Source organism: Pteropus medius, unplaced genomic scaffold (genome assembly GCF_902729225.1).
Source record: "Pteropus medius unplaced genomic scaffold, Ma_sr-lr_union100, whole genome shotgun sequence".
Taxonomy (NCBI): Eukaryota; Metazoa; Chordata; class Mammalia; order Chiroptera; family Pteropodidae; genus Pteropus; species Pteropus medius.
This window is the reverse complement of record NW_024344377.1, coordinates 2,078,340-2,095,029: the sequence shown is the minus strand read 5'-3', so window position 1 is coordinate 2,095,029 and position 16,690 is coordinate 2,078,340. Positions and strand designations below refer to the sequence as shown.

At 49.7% G+C, this 16,690-nt stretch overlaps 1 protein-coding gene across 18 annotated transcripts in view; it reads right to left on the bottom strand.

Annotated features, from left to right (window-relative positions):
• The window catches only part of FGFR2 (fibroblast growth factor receptor 2), a 99,038-nt gene extending 90,111 nt beyond the window's left edge, over positions 1-8,927 (bottom strand). For 4 of the 18 annotated variants that reach the window (XM_039870824.1, XM_039870827.1, XM_039870835.1 and 1 more), the window contains exons 1-2: positions 5,324-5,478; positions 4,435-4,690 (exon numbers count right to left, since the gene is read on the bottom strand). In XM_039870824.1, coding sequence (XP_039726758.1) covers positions 4,435-4,597 — 163 coding nt within the window. In that variant the 5' untranslated portion in view covers positions 4,598-4,690; positions 5,324-5,478. Of the gene's footprint in view, positions 1-4,434; positions 4,691-5,323; positions 5,482-8,565 lie in introns of those variants that run through there. The other 14 variants (XM_039870823.1, XM_039870829.1, XM_039870833.1 and 11 more) reach the window with 7 other exon arrangements.
• Between the last annotated feature and the right edge of the window lie 7,763 nt (positions 8,928-16,690).

Below are 16,690 nucleotides of genomic sequence, written 5' to 3'. Positions count from 1 at the left end.
ATCACCTTGCAAAGATCAGCCAGTACAGCTAGAGTCGCACACCAGCTGTATTTCCTACCTAGTCTAACAGGCTTGGCACCCCGAAATCGATTTCCCACATTTTCCTTTAAAGGCTAAAATTAGGCAGCTTAAATGGAAATGTAAAATTAAGCCAGACTCTGATGAAAGAGGGTGGTAGCCTGTCACCAATTACCCTGGATAAGTAAACACCCGAACAACAGACTACGAGCTGGAAGGCTACTAGATACATTTTACTGAGAATGTGAACATTAAACAAAACTCTTCCTGTTTAAACACCCCTCCAGTTATTTCATAACCATGTAATTATTCATTAAGTCTAATATTGGAAACATTTTATATTGGATTTCTCTGGTTATCTGAATTCTCACCCTCAACTGGGTCAGAAAGACTCAAACAAGGCTTCGGTTATGGCCCAGTAGGCGGCTGGTCATATAGGAGGTACTCAATGTTTTAACTGCTTTAAAAAAAACAGGCAACGCATGCACGCACGCATGCACGCATGCACGCACACACACGCACGCACGCACGCACACCCCCCAAATTCACGTCAGAAGGAGCCGGTATAGACATTACACAAATACTGATTCTCTGGGCTTGCCAAATTTTTGCTCTAGAAGTAATATTAAACACAGCTCTTTGTCTATGAATTGTGAAATACTTTATATACTAATAAAGAATGTGTACTTCATTGTGTATTTAACTGCATAAGCCTGCATTTGGTTTAATTGACCAAGAATAAGTCCTTGTTCTTCGGCTAACTATCAAGTTACAGTCAACTCTTAAATATTAACACTCATACTGAGGAACAAAGATGCAGATAATACAAAACAGAAGATTATTTTAAATCATTCACTCTTGGTATGCGGATATATTCTTTCTTCTTTTCTTTTAACTTGCAATTAAATGCGTATGGCTGATATTACGGCGTTTACAGTACTTCTAAGAAAGCCGTAAACCATACTGCAGTGATCTCAGGGAGGACTCCGAGAGGACCCCTCACTCAGCCTCTCTGCTGTTGAACTTTGGACCAATTCACATCGGGCCAGGAAAGCATCACCTCTCAGAAGGTTGTGAAAATACTGGTTAAAAAAAAAAAGAAGAAGAAAGAAGAAAGAAAAAAGAAAAATCATGCAAACTACTTTCTTCCTAGGTTGCTGCTTTTCAGAATCACACTTTGTGGAGGGTGGGAAAGTAATTAAGGGTTTGGGGTTAGAAAAGCCCTTTTATTTTAGCTCCTACTGGGCTGGTGTAAACAAAGATGTAGGTTAGTGTCAACAATGACTTAATTAACCAGAGTAGGTGACAAAGTCAGGAAGAACTTGAAAGTAAGAGTTGCCTCCTCCCCAGGGTAATCAAGCTTGACTATACTTTAAATAATTAGAATATTAATCAACAGAACAGTACTTGGCAGTGAGGACTGCCCTCCACTGGGTCAATAACTGAGTTTATACCCTTCGGCTGGTCCCCTACAATAACGAATGACAAACTGAAAAGATCCATTTTTAATCTGGAAAAGTAACAGTTAAAATCTTCTAGACACTCTTTTCTTCTTAAGTCAGTTGAGTAGACCCAATCCTACTGTTTCCACTTCCCAAAGTGTCGGAAGAGGAATGATGGATGATTGACAGACAGATGCGATGATGACATATGATATGATACTGTACAAAGCCGAGATGATTGGAAAAGGATCCTCTAGTATTAGGGCTCATGCTCCTTCCCGGAACTCAGCTGCATTTTTCTCTGGACACATTTTCCTCTGGTCCAGCCCAACAGACATTATCTAAACTGAGCTTCCAAATTAGCACACCACAAAGGCCCTGTACAAGAGAAGGTCAAGGCTGAACTTATTGTTAATCAAAGCTATAGTTATAGTACCCAAGGAGGACAGACAGGTCCTGAGAGACATGTGATGGGGTCAGCCCATCTCTCTCTCCCCGCTCCTCTTCCCACCCCGATTCAGCAAGACTACAGCCTACACCAGAGCTGCCTTCGTCTGCTCCCAGCCCTTAAACACTCCTTTCTCATCTATAATTAGATTTCCTTCCTAATAACCTCTGACACCAAGGCAAAACTCCTGCAATGGAGGAACTCACCTTAGGGCTCCGATGGGCTGCTGATATTGGGCTAAGAGACAAGCCAAGCGCAGACCCTGTGCAAAGCAAGCACGGCTGCCTGGACACGCAGGGAGCCGCCTCCATCAGGCAGCGCCTTTCTTCTCAACGGTCTCCAAAAGCCTAGACGTTTCCTAACACTGTGGCAACTGACAGGCCCCGCTCTCCGGGAAGGATGATAATGTGTCCTGGTGCGTATCAGATGCCAGGCCCTGAGCTAACTGTTCTTTATACCCAGGCACATTTAAATCTCCTAGCAACGTTTTGGGGTAGGTCATCGGAAGGCTTCTGAAGATGTTAATATTCCTTTAACATTAATAAAGATCATTTTATCAAATACAACAGATAAAAGATAACATAACAGAAGATGACAGAAAGAGAAGCTGAGGTCCAGGAGTTCGTATGCTTTTCCAGAGCAGAGTTTCGCACCTTCCAGTAAACCTTTTTTTTTTTTTTAACCACTCACAACCCTGGACACCAAACCTCAGAAAAACGAAACCCAGAAAAATGCACAGAAAGACATTTGCAAAATATTACCTACAAGTTCAGAGAATTCATGGACCTCCCTTTGACGCGTCCTCAGATGCCAGGACGGGAAGACCCCGCTTTCAATAGTCACTTTGTTGGGTACAAATTTTCACACAAAGAACCGCTGGGCGGGACTCCGCCCCTGCCCACTCCTCCCTCACCCCCTTCTTCCTGCATGTACACACATATTTTAAACTTTCTTCAATGATTAAATACGATAAAAGAAGTCCTCCAGGACACTTTACACTTTATGTTGAAATAAACTCCCAATAATGCTGCCCCGAAAGTCTAAATGAAAAATGACAGCTTTTCCCTACCCTGGGCCGGTGCTGGGCTCACGCCGCTGAAGACGCACTCAAGGGAAAAGCAGCAATTAGAGAAACATCCATTGTAATTATTAGCAAAATTAAAGAAGTACAGGCCCAACTTTCAGAAACTGGGAACCTGTTCCCACCCATTAAGCCCTCTCAACATGCGTCACCACTGAAAATTACACTTGTGCTTACAGCACAGGTCACAAGGAGGACGTCCCATAAGCATCACAGCTAGAGCCTCAGACACCAACGCTTACCAGATTCGCTTCCCGGAGACGTGGAAGCCACTGTGCATGTCACCACAACTGTTCATTATAAAACCTCCATCCCTCTAAGTTAGAAAAAGGATGCCGGTCTCTCTCTCTCACTGCGTCCGGTAATAAACGCCTCCGCAGGAGAAACAGTCGCCCCTACTTATCCTTTCGTGGCTCGTGCACGGAGGGGGTCTCGTGGGAAGCCCCTCTCTCGGCACGCTCATCTCCCACGGGAACACAGCCCTCCTTCCCATACTGTCCCGAACAGGCTTTCCTGTCCTCTTCGAGAACAGTCCGCGGCGGGCCCCCCAAGTTAAGCAGGGACCAGCTGGGCTCTCGGCAAACAGATTCATTAAGTGGCGATGAGTGCTAGGATCTGCCGTTTATTCTCAGATTACCGCTCAAAAAATAAGTCAGCCACCGATATTCCCGACTGATGACAGACTCCAATGCTGCATCAGGTAGGGTCCTGGCCACTGTCGTCACAGAAGGACCTGGAAAAAAGATTCTGAATCTGCCCCGCTGAGTAATTCGGCCTCCTCGATTAGTGCTCACAACTGCCCTTGGGCCTTTAAAATTAAATTTCCAAAGCTGAAACAGCCTGTTAGATCTGGAAGTTCTCACAGGTGTGGAGACGCCCAGGTACATTTGCTTTCAAATTTACCTAAAATAGAATTTGCCACTGTGACCTAATGCTTAAGTGTTATGAATTACAATGCTTAAAAAAAAAAAAAAAAATCAAGCTTCTCTGTGCTGAACTTCAGAAGCTTCTTTTTCTCCTTAGACAATGAAAATAAAATGTCAGCATTTCATATGTTGGCAATTTCCCTTAGTGGCTCCTTTTGTCAAGAAATAGCAAATTCTTTACATTGTAAGCCAGACTCTCTCTCCAGTGTGAATCCTACTGCAGAAGCTCGTGGCATTCATCACACGCTCCCCCTTCCAGCCTCCCTCACCCAGCACAGAGAAACGCACACACCAAGAGTCCACCAAACTATACCACTCTGCCTGCAGTCCTGACAGCAAAGAACCTTCTCATACTCTCCGATTTGTGGGGCGATGACAGACCACTCCCCCTCGCTCTCAGAGACTCATCTCCAAGGCAAGGGCAGCTGATTCTAAAACAGGCCTCGCTGTGCACGCCACTTGCCCCAGACAAATCCCCAAACAGACTTGGTACCCTGAAAGTGAAATTCAACAACTTACCTTCCGGCTCTAACGTGGTATCCTTCACTAAATTGGAGGGCCGGGCCAGGGACGAGGTTGCCATGGTGACCACAACCAGGCAGACGAAGCGGCCCCAGCTGACCATGGTTACGGTGCCAATGCCCCGTCCTCTTCCATATCTCCATGTGGATGTTAATCCCATCTGCACACTTCCTCTACGCGCATGGACTGCCAGCAACGCCTTCAGCCTGCGGTGGGCTCCGGAACCACAGGGACGCTGCAGCCTCCGCAGCCTCTAGAGGAAAGAGATTCGGCCGGTCAGTGAAATCCTCCCCAGCGCCAGTTCTGTAAACCCAAAGGGGCTCAAACCGTTGTCAGCTTCTCGACCATTCGCACGCTGTTCTTTTTCATTATCTGCCAATGCCTTTCTCTCCTCACCTCAGAGCCCCAGGTGTTCCCACCAGACAGGTCCACGAAACATGCGAGGCTGATCTTTGAAAAAGCATACTTTTAAGAAACAGACAAAAGAGTAGCTAAAGGACACAGATCGTCGCAGCCACTTCGGGGAGGCAAAGCCTACTCCCTTCTATCCAACGTCACCTTTACCGCCCTCCAAGAGAAAAAGCCACGTGACCTTAAGTTTCAAGGGCAACTAGAAAAGCAAGTTAACAACGCTCAGGTTGGCAGAGCCAGCCTTGTTAACTCCTCTTAGGCCAGGTGGGCTTTAGAAAGCTGAACCCTGGAGGCAGCTGCTTACAGACTAATTTCTGCAGGGGCTGGCGCTGAGTGGAGGGGTGCTCCGCCCTCACTGGAGTGCTCAGGAAGACAGGAGAGCCGTGAAATAAAAAGAAGCCCAGGAAAGCTACCAAAAAATTCCCACCAGTTCACACTTGTCAAGATTCATTTTCGAATGCAGGCCACCACTTACGAAGAATGAACAGAACTGCACTGCTTTCAAAGCAGCTGATCCAAAGAGATTTGAACCAAGCCTGAATTCCCTTCCACTGTGACTGATGGCAGCCCAGGCCTGGTAAATGTCTTCAACCCAGGCAGAGTGGGTTAAGAAACGGAGCCGATGAGAACTCTGATGAATAACGCAGGACTTTATTAGTGATGATGCTATGTAAATGACTGTCATGCTGTGCGATTGGGCCAATAACTTTCAGTATGCTAATCTATTGGCTAAAACTTCAGGGTAGAAATTGTACAAGGGGGCGCTCAACTTACTAGTCTGTTCACCCATTTGATCTGAAGGCAGAGAATTTTCCAAGCTCAAAATACTCCAAGAACTACATTTGCTCAGTACCCTCAATTACCAAGAGTACAGCCAAAATGCACAAACTTGATGGAGAATTTGATTAAAACAATCAGATTCTGTGAACGACATGAACAAACCACATTTTATAAGACTGGGGATGGGGAGTGAGATCTTTAACATAAAAATCTCTCAAACCCTGCGTTTTGCTTGCCGACTCGATGTTTCAAATTATAATGTTGGATTTCGATACTGCCTGTGCCTCCCCAAAACTACATCAGAGAAACTGCTCCTTTCAGCCTTGACTGGCGCTAAAATGGGTAAGGGAAAAGGTCCTGCACCATTTCCAAAGGAATTAAAAAAAAAAAAATCTCTGCTTCAAAGACAGTACAGGTGAAATGGTGTAATTCACAGCAAAAGCAAGTGTGTGTGTGTGTGTCTGTGTGTGTACACACCCTGTGTTTTCAGAGAGCTCGAAGGATTTTTTCCACTCTTCTTTCCTCTTAAAGTTAAAAGCTTTAAAAGATAACTCCGTATCTATTTCTACATACACGTGGGAGGAAAGTACACAAACATTCTCACAGATTTACTAAGCATTTCCAGAATGCATGGGAATTTTCTGCCCCCAACACAACTTCATGAACAATCTTAAGCCCCAGCGGACTGCACCCCAAGCTGTGTCCCCGGCCACCTCGCCCTCCTGTCTCAGCCCAGAGGAGCCTCCTTTGCTCTAAGCAGAGGAAGGTGGACGGACAGTGACTTCAGTTCAATCTCAAGGCATTCATTCATCCCATCAGACGGCACCAAAAACGTGAATTACAGCCATTTCCAGGTCCAGACCCCACGGCAGCCCCCTCTCCAAATCTCTTGGAAGGCAGAGGCCTAAGGTGGCCGGTCTGCACAACTCTTCACCAGAGTGGACAAAAGCATGGAGGGACCTCCTAGGCAGGATAATTAGGTCCCGAGGCTTGGTGTTGGGAACACAGGCCCAGCATGCCGCTGGCGGCCACAATCCCAGCTTCCTGCCTTCAATACCATAATCCTTCCTGGAGTCTGAGCCTCAGTGAAAGCCCCAGCGTGTTTATTTTTCCCCTTGAAAGGGAACTCTCTTCTCTGCCCGGCCGTGGGAGGAGTTGTCACCCTCACTGTGATGGATGGTTCTTCATGACCACCCGCTCCCCTGGACCATTTTCACCTGGCACAAGCCTGCCCCCAAAGTGACAAGTGAGAGAGCCTGGCTGGAGAGTGGTCCCCATGCCAGATCTATGCTGGACTCCTCGATTTTCCGGAACATTCTCAAACTCCCCAAGCTCCAAAATGGCAAGCCGACACAGTGCCCCCGCCTTAACTGAGCTTCCACCTCTAAGTGGCTGTCTGTCCACGCTGGCTCACCCATGCTGGGCACTCCGGCGCTTTGTTCTTCATAGATTTCACATCGGGAAAGTCCACAGCACCGGAGAAGTGGGGGATACCCCAGGAGGGGAAGGGGGTGCAGACCTATCTCCTGTCTTGAAGTCTCGCTGCTGCTCCCCTCTTCCCCAGGACTGGATAAAGGCCCGAGCTAACAAGGGGTCCACTCTGGAGAGGGGGAATTCCTCACCATACTGAAATCTCAAAAAATGCAAAACGCAGGCGGACCGAGGACCACGATCCCGTCCCTGCAAAGGCTGGCAAGCTGATGCGAACTTGCAGCCGGTCGGGGCGACTCCTCGCCACCACCAACCCGGTTTCATTGTAGCATTTCTTTCATTTGTTTGCCTGGAATATCCTGTTTTTCTCCCCCCCGTCTCGGGGCGCTGAAGAGCTCAAATAAATCTGCATTTTAATTGACATTCCAGGGAAAGGGAGAGGGGCGCCTGATTGCTTTTCTATTCAAACTAAACAGGCTTTTCAGATGAAAATGAGTCGAGGCCAGAGGAAGATTTACAGGGATTTGGGACCAAGGGGACAATGGGGTTTTAAATGTTGATAGCGTTTCACACCAAACACATAATGGGGGCCCCGAGTGTGAAAGCAGGGTTCCCTTTAAGGGCAGGTTTTATTGAACTGGCGGAGAAGGAAGTGGTCCCGGGAGAAGAGTCTGCAAAGGAGCGGGCTGCGAGAGGAGCGGCGGAGGCTCGTCGCCCCCCGACGGGACCCCAGAGCCCGGCCCTCCGGCCGCGTGGGTCCGAGCCAGCGCCGCGCGGGGCCCTCGGCGGATTTCCCCGCGCCGCCGGGCCGCTGGAAGAATGAGCGCGCAAGTCAGCACTCGCCTGCGTTTTCGACATCTCGGAACGGCGGCAGGCGCGAACGAGAAAAAGTCGGTCCAGTTCGCCCCCTAGCCCCAGGTGCGCTGCGCGCCCTCCAGCGCCGACCGCGGCTTTGGGCGCGGGCGCCGGGCACTGAGACCTTAGAACCCAAGCAGCCCCCTCCCCAAAAGTGCCACCGCACGAGCATCGCGAGCCCTAGGAAGATGTCCCCCGCCCCACCCAGCGGCTCCCTGCCGGGGAAGGGTCCTCCACCGCGGCCTGGAAGGGGCAAGGCGGGCGTTCCCCGGGCCCTGCGACGAGGGACCCCGAAGATGACTCCCTGAGCCCCAGACCTGCGGGGCTGTGCCACCCGCGGGGCAAGCCTGCCGGCTCCGGGGTCGGAGGATCGCGCCCGCCGGAGTTTGACAGGGAGGGGGCGACAGCGCCAGAGGCAGATGTCAGCATCTGGATGCGGGTGATAGAGGCAGAACTTCCCAAACACCCGCCGCCAGCACGCAGCCTGCTCCCCCATCACCTATGCAGCCAAAGAGGGAGGGCGGGGGGCAGCCTCGGGCGCCAGTCCCCGCTCCTTCCTCCCGGGAGACCGTGCGCCCGGCGTCCCGAGCTCTCGGGGCGCCCACTTTCCCCGCGGGCGAGGCCCCCCGAGACGCCCGACACGGCGATTACCTTGAATGGCAACGCTCCCCGGCGATCGGTTGTCCCCGCGCCCGGCGTGGGTCGGGACGAGCCAGAGACGAGCTCCGGGGAAACTCCAAAAAAAAACACACAAAAGTGGTCCCGGGGTCCCCGCGGGCGCCGAGGCTCCGAGGCTTCACGCGCACTCCAGGCAGCGGGGGAGCGCGGGCATGACGCCCGCAGGCTGCCCTCGGATTTGGGGAGCGCGAGGAAGAAAGGACTCAGGCTCGGCGCTTCCTCCACCCAACTTTGCTCGCAACTTGCGAACGCTCGGAGCGCGCGGGGGAAGCTGCGGCCTCGGGGCGCCCGGGCCCCGCCAGCCTGGAGAGGAGTCGCCGCGCCGCGCCGGGCCAGCTACGCCGCGCGCACTCCCCGCGGCGCCCCAGCTTTGTGGCGGCCGCGATCGCTCGCCCGCTCGCTCGGCTCTCCGCGGGGCTCTCGGCTGCCACCGCCCGCGCCGCCGCCGCCGCCGCCGCCGCCCCCTCCCGGCGGGTCACGCCCCCGCTGAAACCCGAGCCGTTTCCTGGACGGCGGCGCCCGCTCTGCCAATCAGCGCCGCGCGCCGGGCCGCCCCGGCCCCGCACGGCTCCGCACGCCTGCGAGAGGCCCGGCCACCACCGCCACGGGGAGATGGGCAGCATCCTCCGTGGAGCCGCCGCCGCCGCCGCCGCCGCCCCCTGCCATCCCTGGGGAGTTAGACTGACCAACGGTTTGCCCGGCGATCGCGTTACGTCGTTTTATTCCAAGTCAGAAGACAAATGTCAGAATGACTGCGCTGCCCCTAAAGAGACTTTAAATTGAATCTAAATGGTATCGGAGGGAGAAATCCAATGCAACTAAAAACTTTGGGAGGAGGAGAAGCCACTCGGAAATGTTTTGCAGGACATTGCATTTTTTCTGTTCAAAATAATAGCGATGAGAGAAGAAACGAATATTAATGGGGACTCTGCTTTGGGTAGGGCGCATTGAAGAGGTTATTCTTCTTAATTGGCACAACCACCTGCCGACTAACAGTCCCAGTTTCTGATGAGGAAACCGAGGATGAGAGAGGTTGAGTCATTTGTCTAGGGCCACACAGCTGGTTACCCGCAGAGCCCGACTTTGACTCTGACTTAGAAAAAGTCAAAAACTGCAACAACAACAAAAATTGTTTAGTGCGATGTATTTGGGTTAATAAAAGTAAATTCAAAAGATTCTAAAAACTCAACTCTGCTATAAATAGCCATATGACCTTGAGCAAATCAATTTCCCTCTCAGAATAAGATTCTTCAACTGCAAAATCAGATTCTTCAACTGAACTCCAAGCCGTAACTGGTTAAATTTCATATTTTCCATTTACTTTTTCACTAGGCTGTATCCATGGGATAATTGATTTTTAATATACTTTCTATCCCTCCTCACTCATCCAGCTCCTAAGGAGTCCTGTTTAGGTTCAAGACGGTATAGATAAAACCTTAATTATTTTTCCTTAGAAAAGGTCATTAAACCCAGAAATGCTTTAAAATACTTTTGAGGCCTGAAGATAGGTGGAGTAGTGAGAACAGAACTGACCTGGGAAATTGCCTTTTCCTGCATCTAGAAATGCACTTGCTCATGGGTCACCGACGTCACACACTTCGTATCATTGACGAAAATGTTTTTTCAAGATGCCGCATCATTAGAAAATCAGTTTTTCAGAACACACCCTAGGAAACTTTTATGTAAATTATATAAAAGCCAAGAATAACAAATCCATTGAAATACTTCAAATGGCTATAAAGTTATATGTTTGAAATTTGACAGCATAAATGATGGTCTGATTTTCAAGCAAAAATATCAGTCTGTAGGCTGGGGGGAGGGATATGTTTTTGGTCAAGTCTTCTAATCTGCGTCAGTAGGTCAGTCTCAGAACCTTTCAATTAATTGACACCTCAGCCAGATGACCTTCAGCCATCCACTCCCCCCTGGGTTGTACTGAACATACCAATACCTTTTCAAGTTCTCAGACATGGGGTCACAAAAAGAGATGTGAATGTCCGCCTGCTGGGAGCAGAGGCTGGCACTTACATCTTTATGTTCCCCGCCAATGGGAAACTCAAGTGGCTCAGGACAGCTTCCTTTCCCATCCTGCGAGGTATCCATCAGCCACTGAAAACACTGTTAACACATTCTCACATAAATTACTGGTGCAGGAAGCTGTTGTCCCCAGCCCTAGTCATCAGGAGCTTTATGGACGCCAAGCAGAAAGGAAGCCTTCCACTGAAAATGACAAATAAGGACATCTACTTTAATGTCTGGTCGCCGTTTGTAGAATTTATTCTTTATAGGGATGAAAAGACACCAACCCATCAAAAGCCCTGTTCCCTTCAGAGTGTTCATTTTTAAACGCTCAAAGCCCTCAGGCCCGCAGCAGCAAAGTCTTCAGTTTTGAGAAAAGCAAAAGCATGTTTGGAATTTTTTTTATAAAAACCAATTCTGTCATCATATTTAGGCCTCAAGAGACCTAAGAGGGTCTAGAAAAGCTTTCACACCAATGAGGCTTCTGAATGAGAAAATAATCTCTTCACAGTTTCTTTCTCTTCCCTCTTCAAGTGGCTGGAACCCCTTTGTCAATGGCCTCCCGTGAATGGTGTTGCTAATAAGCGTATTAATGAGCTTGCACGGCCGAGTGTGAATAGGTAAATAAGCCCCAATCTGTTGAGGTTCAGGGCCGAGGGCAGAAAAGCCAGCAAGAACTAAAGGTGACAGTTTGAACTGAACTCCGAATGCCAGCACCAGGTCTCAGCTGAAAGAACCGGCAGACAAGGCCACGTTCACAAACTCCTCCACCCCTACTGGGGACCTTTTCTTTACAATTTCCCCCCTTTACAAAATGTCTTGAGTAGTCACCCTTTTTTTTTTAAAGCCCTCAAGACGCCCTTTTTTTTTTCTCACTCTGGTAATGATACATCAATGGATGAAAGAAGAACGAGGACACCAGAACGCCAGGGCCCCCGAAGTTTCCAAAAGCAAGTTGTGCCACTAGCCCGTTCGCTATGGGAGGAGGAAAGGGAAGGGGGTGGGCACCCTCACTACTGTGGCCCCCCCTTCAAAGATTTAGAATTTCTCTTTTAATAACTTATTTTTAAATGGGTGGGTGGCTGCTTTTTCACCGCACAGAGAAGCTAAATGCATAAAGGCAATTAAGTACCAATGAGCACTTCTAACGCGGTTCTAAGCGCTCTGCAAAACTGTTTCGCTCTTTAAGGCGCGTCTCGATCATGTCCGAGGCATAAAAGAAACATTCGGAAGGAGACGCGTAGAACTCTCCACGGACTTCCGGGACGAGGGGCGGGGCCTGGTCCCCTGACAGCTGGGTCCCATCTTCAGGTTGCTTATGGCATTTAACTGAAGCAAAATCATGGATCCCAGCACTGAACATCGTCAACGAATCTAAACACAGAACTGAATCCCAAAGCCAAGAGTTTCCTGGAGACGCGAAGGGGCTTAAGTTCCAACAGGCACAGTGTGGCAATCTGCACCCAAGGGCTGCGTGAACTTGGGGGAAGTTACCTAGGCTCTCTGGGTCTTCTATTTTCCAGTGTAACATGAAGAAAGTACTAATATCTATCTTGTAGATATTTAATAGGATCACTAAGAGGATTGAGTGAATTAAGGTGTGACGAGACCTTTTTTATTCAGATGCTCCTCGTGGTTCTAGAGAAACTGGCACATGGGAAATGCAATGTGTTTCCTCTGATTATTACCAGCTGTTCTTATGATTCCCAGCTCCTGGGACTATTGGAAGGCTTGAAGTGTTTCAGTGAAGAGCCTAGAACCCACTAACGCCACCTGGACGTTATAGTGGACCTGGTTTTAACAGAGTATGGGGCCTTACTTCTGATTTCCCTGTCCTCCCACCCCTCTGCCCCAGCTGAAAGGCCATGCTGTGCCTACACAAGACCCACCTGAGATGAAATGTGGCCTGGGCAGTTAGCGTGAGTCGTGCAAATGCCCACAAATGGAAGGGAAGGCAGTGCCCACTGGTACCCACCGCTCCCCAGCCGTAGTCCCTGGGGGCAGCAAAGGAGACAGGGCGATGCCGGGTAGAAGGCATTCTTAACACTGGTCAACAATTTAGCCCCAAAGAAAGAGCTTCTCTAAAAGCGTGAGGAGCACCTGAAGAAAAATCGCCACTCTGCCCCGCTCTTTACAGTTGATTGGGTTTCCAAGTGTCTCAACGGATGGAGAGAAGTCTCCCTAAGGAGACTGGACCCCCAGATAGGGAAGTGTGTGTTACACCATCACTCTGAACCCGTGTTTTACAAGGAAGTGGGGTGCAGACAGGGGAACTGATGGGCTCAAGGCCACCCCCCACCCGGTTGATGGCGGGGAACCTGGAAGTCTGGCCTCCTGATCAGGCTGGGGCTCATGCCAGCGGTCACCAGAGCGAGCCAACCACTTTCGCCCCTCTGTACCAGGTGATGGCTCGCTCCAGGTGACTCGACTCAATGTGGAACTGAAATATTTTGAACAGAATTCACTGCCTCCCAAAATGTTAATATTTCCAGTGAACAGTTATCCACTTACCATGGGTTCGGTCCACTTCTTTCTCCAAGTGCCCCCAAAAGAATTTGTGTTTTCAAGAACCTTCAAGTTCAGGTACATAAGACTGGTAGCCATCTCTTTTGAGCACCTGCAATTAATTTCACTGGCTAAATTTGCATCGTCTTCAAAATAGGGGAAGACTTAAAGGCTGACATTTGTGGTTTATAAAGTGATTCTTAGTGACATAAAAAACAAATGGAAATGAAAAATTCTGAAGAATTGTTAAAGCTTGAGAAATTAAGGCTTAAAAATTTGCTGCATGTTTGCTATTTACAACTGGGTAACCAGGTCTGGACAACACAGCGGACGGGCAGCTGGGAACCTTGACTGCATTCTGGTGCCAGAAAAGCGAAACTCGTTATAAAAGATAGTAGTGGGGGGAGTATTTGGGGAAATTTTACTGACCTCGACACTGCCCCATGGTGCCCTGCGGCCCCTTTCCCAATGCTGCAAGTTTCTGTCTAGCATCTGCCAATCTTAACATGTGACCTGGTCAATCCACTGGGTGGCCAAACCGGCCAGATGTGATGTCACAGGGTATTGACGAGCAACATTGTGCAGTGGAAACGGGACCAGGACAGGGCACCCAAGACCTGGGTTTTCATCCCAACACGGTTAAGAACTAGCAATGAGATTTTGGGGAAGTCACTGGATGCGCCCCTCCACCCACCTTGGCCTCACCCTCTTTTGCATAATTGGGGTCTCCCACTTCTAGCTTAAAATGTAAATGTATCTATGATCTCCAGCCCCTCTGAACATTCCCTGAGTCCAGAGAAACAGAGAAGTTGTCATTTATCCAGCACCCAAGAGTGACCGGCTTACAGGAAGTCCACTTTAAAGTATTTTGAAACCACAGTCAAGGAACTCTGCTGTTGACCCCTGTCCACCGGAAAAGTCCTCTAATCCCTGGCCCATTGCTGCTTAAGGGCAATTTACGGCATGTCATTGCTTGGCTGCAAGATTCCATGCCTCCCACCAGCTCCCGGCCTGCACTCGACCACGGTCCCCACCACGGCAATGCCTCCTAGCGGACTGCAGAGAAAACATGCAGGTGGCTTTGGCCCGTGTGGGGCAAATCGGGGTGAGATTAACAATGCTGTTCCACTGCCCACCTTCTCTCCTCCTCCCCCCTCACAAACACACCCCCATCATAGTCTGGCAGCCACTCGCCAATGTGATTATTTCAAGTTAAATTAATTAAAATTAAATAAAACAAGCACCAGCCGTGTTCTTTCAAGGCATCAATGTCATATGCGGCTCAGACCAGCAAATTGGGCAGCGCGGGTGTCACAGCTAATTGTCACTGCAGCAGAGTGCAGTACCGGACTTCACTGGAGCTTGCCCCCTGCCTTCCCCTTCCTCCTCCGAGAATCTTACCCAGGGGAGTCCCCAGGAACTGCTCCTGCCTTTCTACCCCGAGACATCCACGTACTCTCCGCGTCGTGCCACCAGCGGGGTTTAGGGACAGAATTCTGCTCCGCAGCCCGAGAAGCGTGCGGGAGACGTCTCGGACAGGTCTGTGTTGGACAAGCACAGTACTGCTGACTGAAGGAAAGTGGTTTGTTGCCTGCATCATCACCTCCTAATTCTGGGGCCTGCGTGAAGCAGCCCTGGTCCCGGCAGAATCCGTGGGCCCGAAGTTCCTCTGGGCGAGGACGGCAGCTCCCTCAAGTCCCCTGGAACACACAGCTGTGCGCTCACAACCCTGAAACAGAGGAATACAGGCCAGATGAACCTAAGAGGCGATGCCCTTGGAGAAAGCCCGGTTGAAATTGCCCTTGGACAACAACTTTGGGGGAGAAGGGTTAATGGGGGACCCCTAAATTATAACAGAGAAGGTCTGCTTGTCTCTCCCATCTCTGCACCTCAGGGCCTGGCACGCTGCCTGGCTAGTCCTGGGCAGTTTACTGAGCTGCCTTTGTGGCTAACAGGCCCTCAGTAGATACTTGCTGGTTGATGGTGACTGTAATTTAGCCTCTTTGGGGGTTTCCTAATTAAGGCTTCTGGGTACATTTGCATAGGGTTTTGCATCTAGTCGATGAGGTACGTATATTTCGATGTGGAGACTAAAAGCCAGTTTAGGGCAAGGCCAACGACCTGGCCATTACCTTCTCTTACAATGACCTATCTCCACGGTGCATTCTTCCCTCTTTTATCTTGATTTCTGCGTTTAATTTGTTACACTGTTTCCGGAGAGTGTGTGTCTACTTTGTCCAAACGTGAAAAGAAGTTCACTTTAATAAACCAAAGGGGAGAAAAACGATGCTGCCAGGATTCCGGTAAACTCAGGGAAGGAGATGGAGAATACAGAGCAGGACGCTTCATAAAACCACAAACCCAGTAACCCGTTTAGAGTCCCAGAGTTCTCGTATTTTGTCCCCAGGCTGGGGAGAAAGGCCATCGCAGGGGAAGCAATTTCTTTAACAGATTTCTAAGAGCTCCGCTGAGCAAAAATTAACTTTTTCGCGGGAGCTAGATGCCGGCATGGTGCCGGGACCCGCCGCCCAGGGAGCAGGTGGCTCCAGGTGAGGGAGGTTCCCCAAGGGCTCCCTTTGTTCTCCGGGCTGCGCGCGGCGGGCGCCAGCGCCCCCGTGTGGCCGCAGGCGCCCGGTGCGCGCACAGGGGGGATGGGTGGGCGGCGGGCGCCCGAGGCGTGGGGAGCCCGGGCGGAATCCATGAGGGAGGCGACTCATTCTGGAGGAGGGGGCGATCTCACCTGCGCCCGGCCTCAGCCTGAAGGTATTCGAGCTGTGCAGGTGATGAGCCATCGGTGCCGAGGCGTGTTTGCAGCAGGAAGCTTGGGGCTTGCTGAAGCACAGCTGGAACAGTGTCTTGCCCTGATAGCTAGGGTTTCATGGCAAACGATCAATACATTTTGGCCGGTATTATTTCCAGACTGGAGGGATTCAGACCTCCCTCTCTGTGGTCCTCATTTCCTGCTAGTTCCCTTTACTGTGTGACCCTGGGCAGGTTACTCAGCCTGGACCCCTGGGTCCTAATTTGTAGGCTGTAAACATTGAATGTAACCGGTGTTCACTAGTCACCGCTAATAGTCTTGACTCCAGGAGCAGCTCAAGCTGTCTAGGGCAGCGTATTTTCACTTTCTTCTAAAGGTTTTCTCAAGATGACGTAGAAATTCATTCCAGTGTCAGCTCATCGTGACCATCTCATCAGCAGATTCTTCATTCTATCCAACTGAGACATCCTTTTGTCCTATCCTCCGGGGACAACGGCATTCATTTTCTTTGTAAAAATCTCTTGTGTGTGTCAAAACAGGAAACGAGACATTTGTTAACCTTATGTCGTCCAGAAAAAGACAAGACACCACTTCAGAACATGGCTGGGTAAGGGTGCCAAATCTAGCTAAGAAAAATACAGGACACCAGGAAAACTAGAATTTCAGATAAACGAGTAATTTTTTTTTAGCACAAATATTCCCCAATATTGCATGAACAAATATTGCATAAGACATACTTGCATTTAAAAAATTATTCATTGTTCACCTGAAATTCAGGTTGAAATGTGTGTTCTATATTTTATATGGCAACCC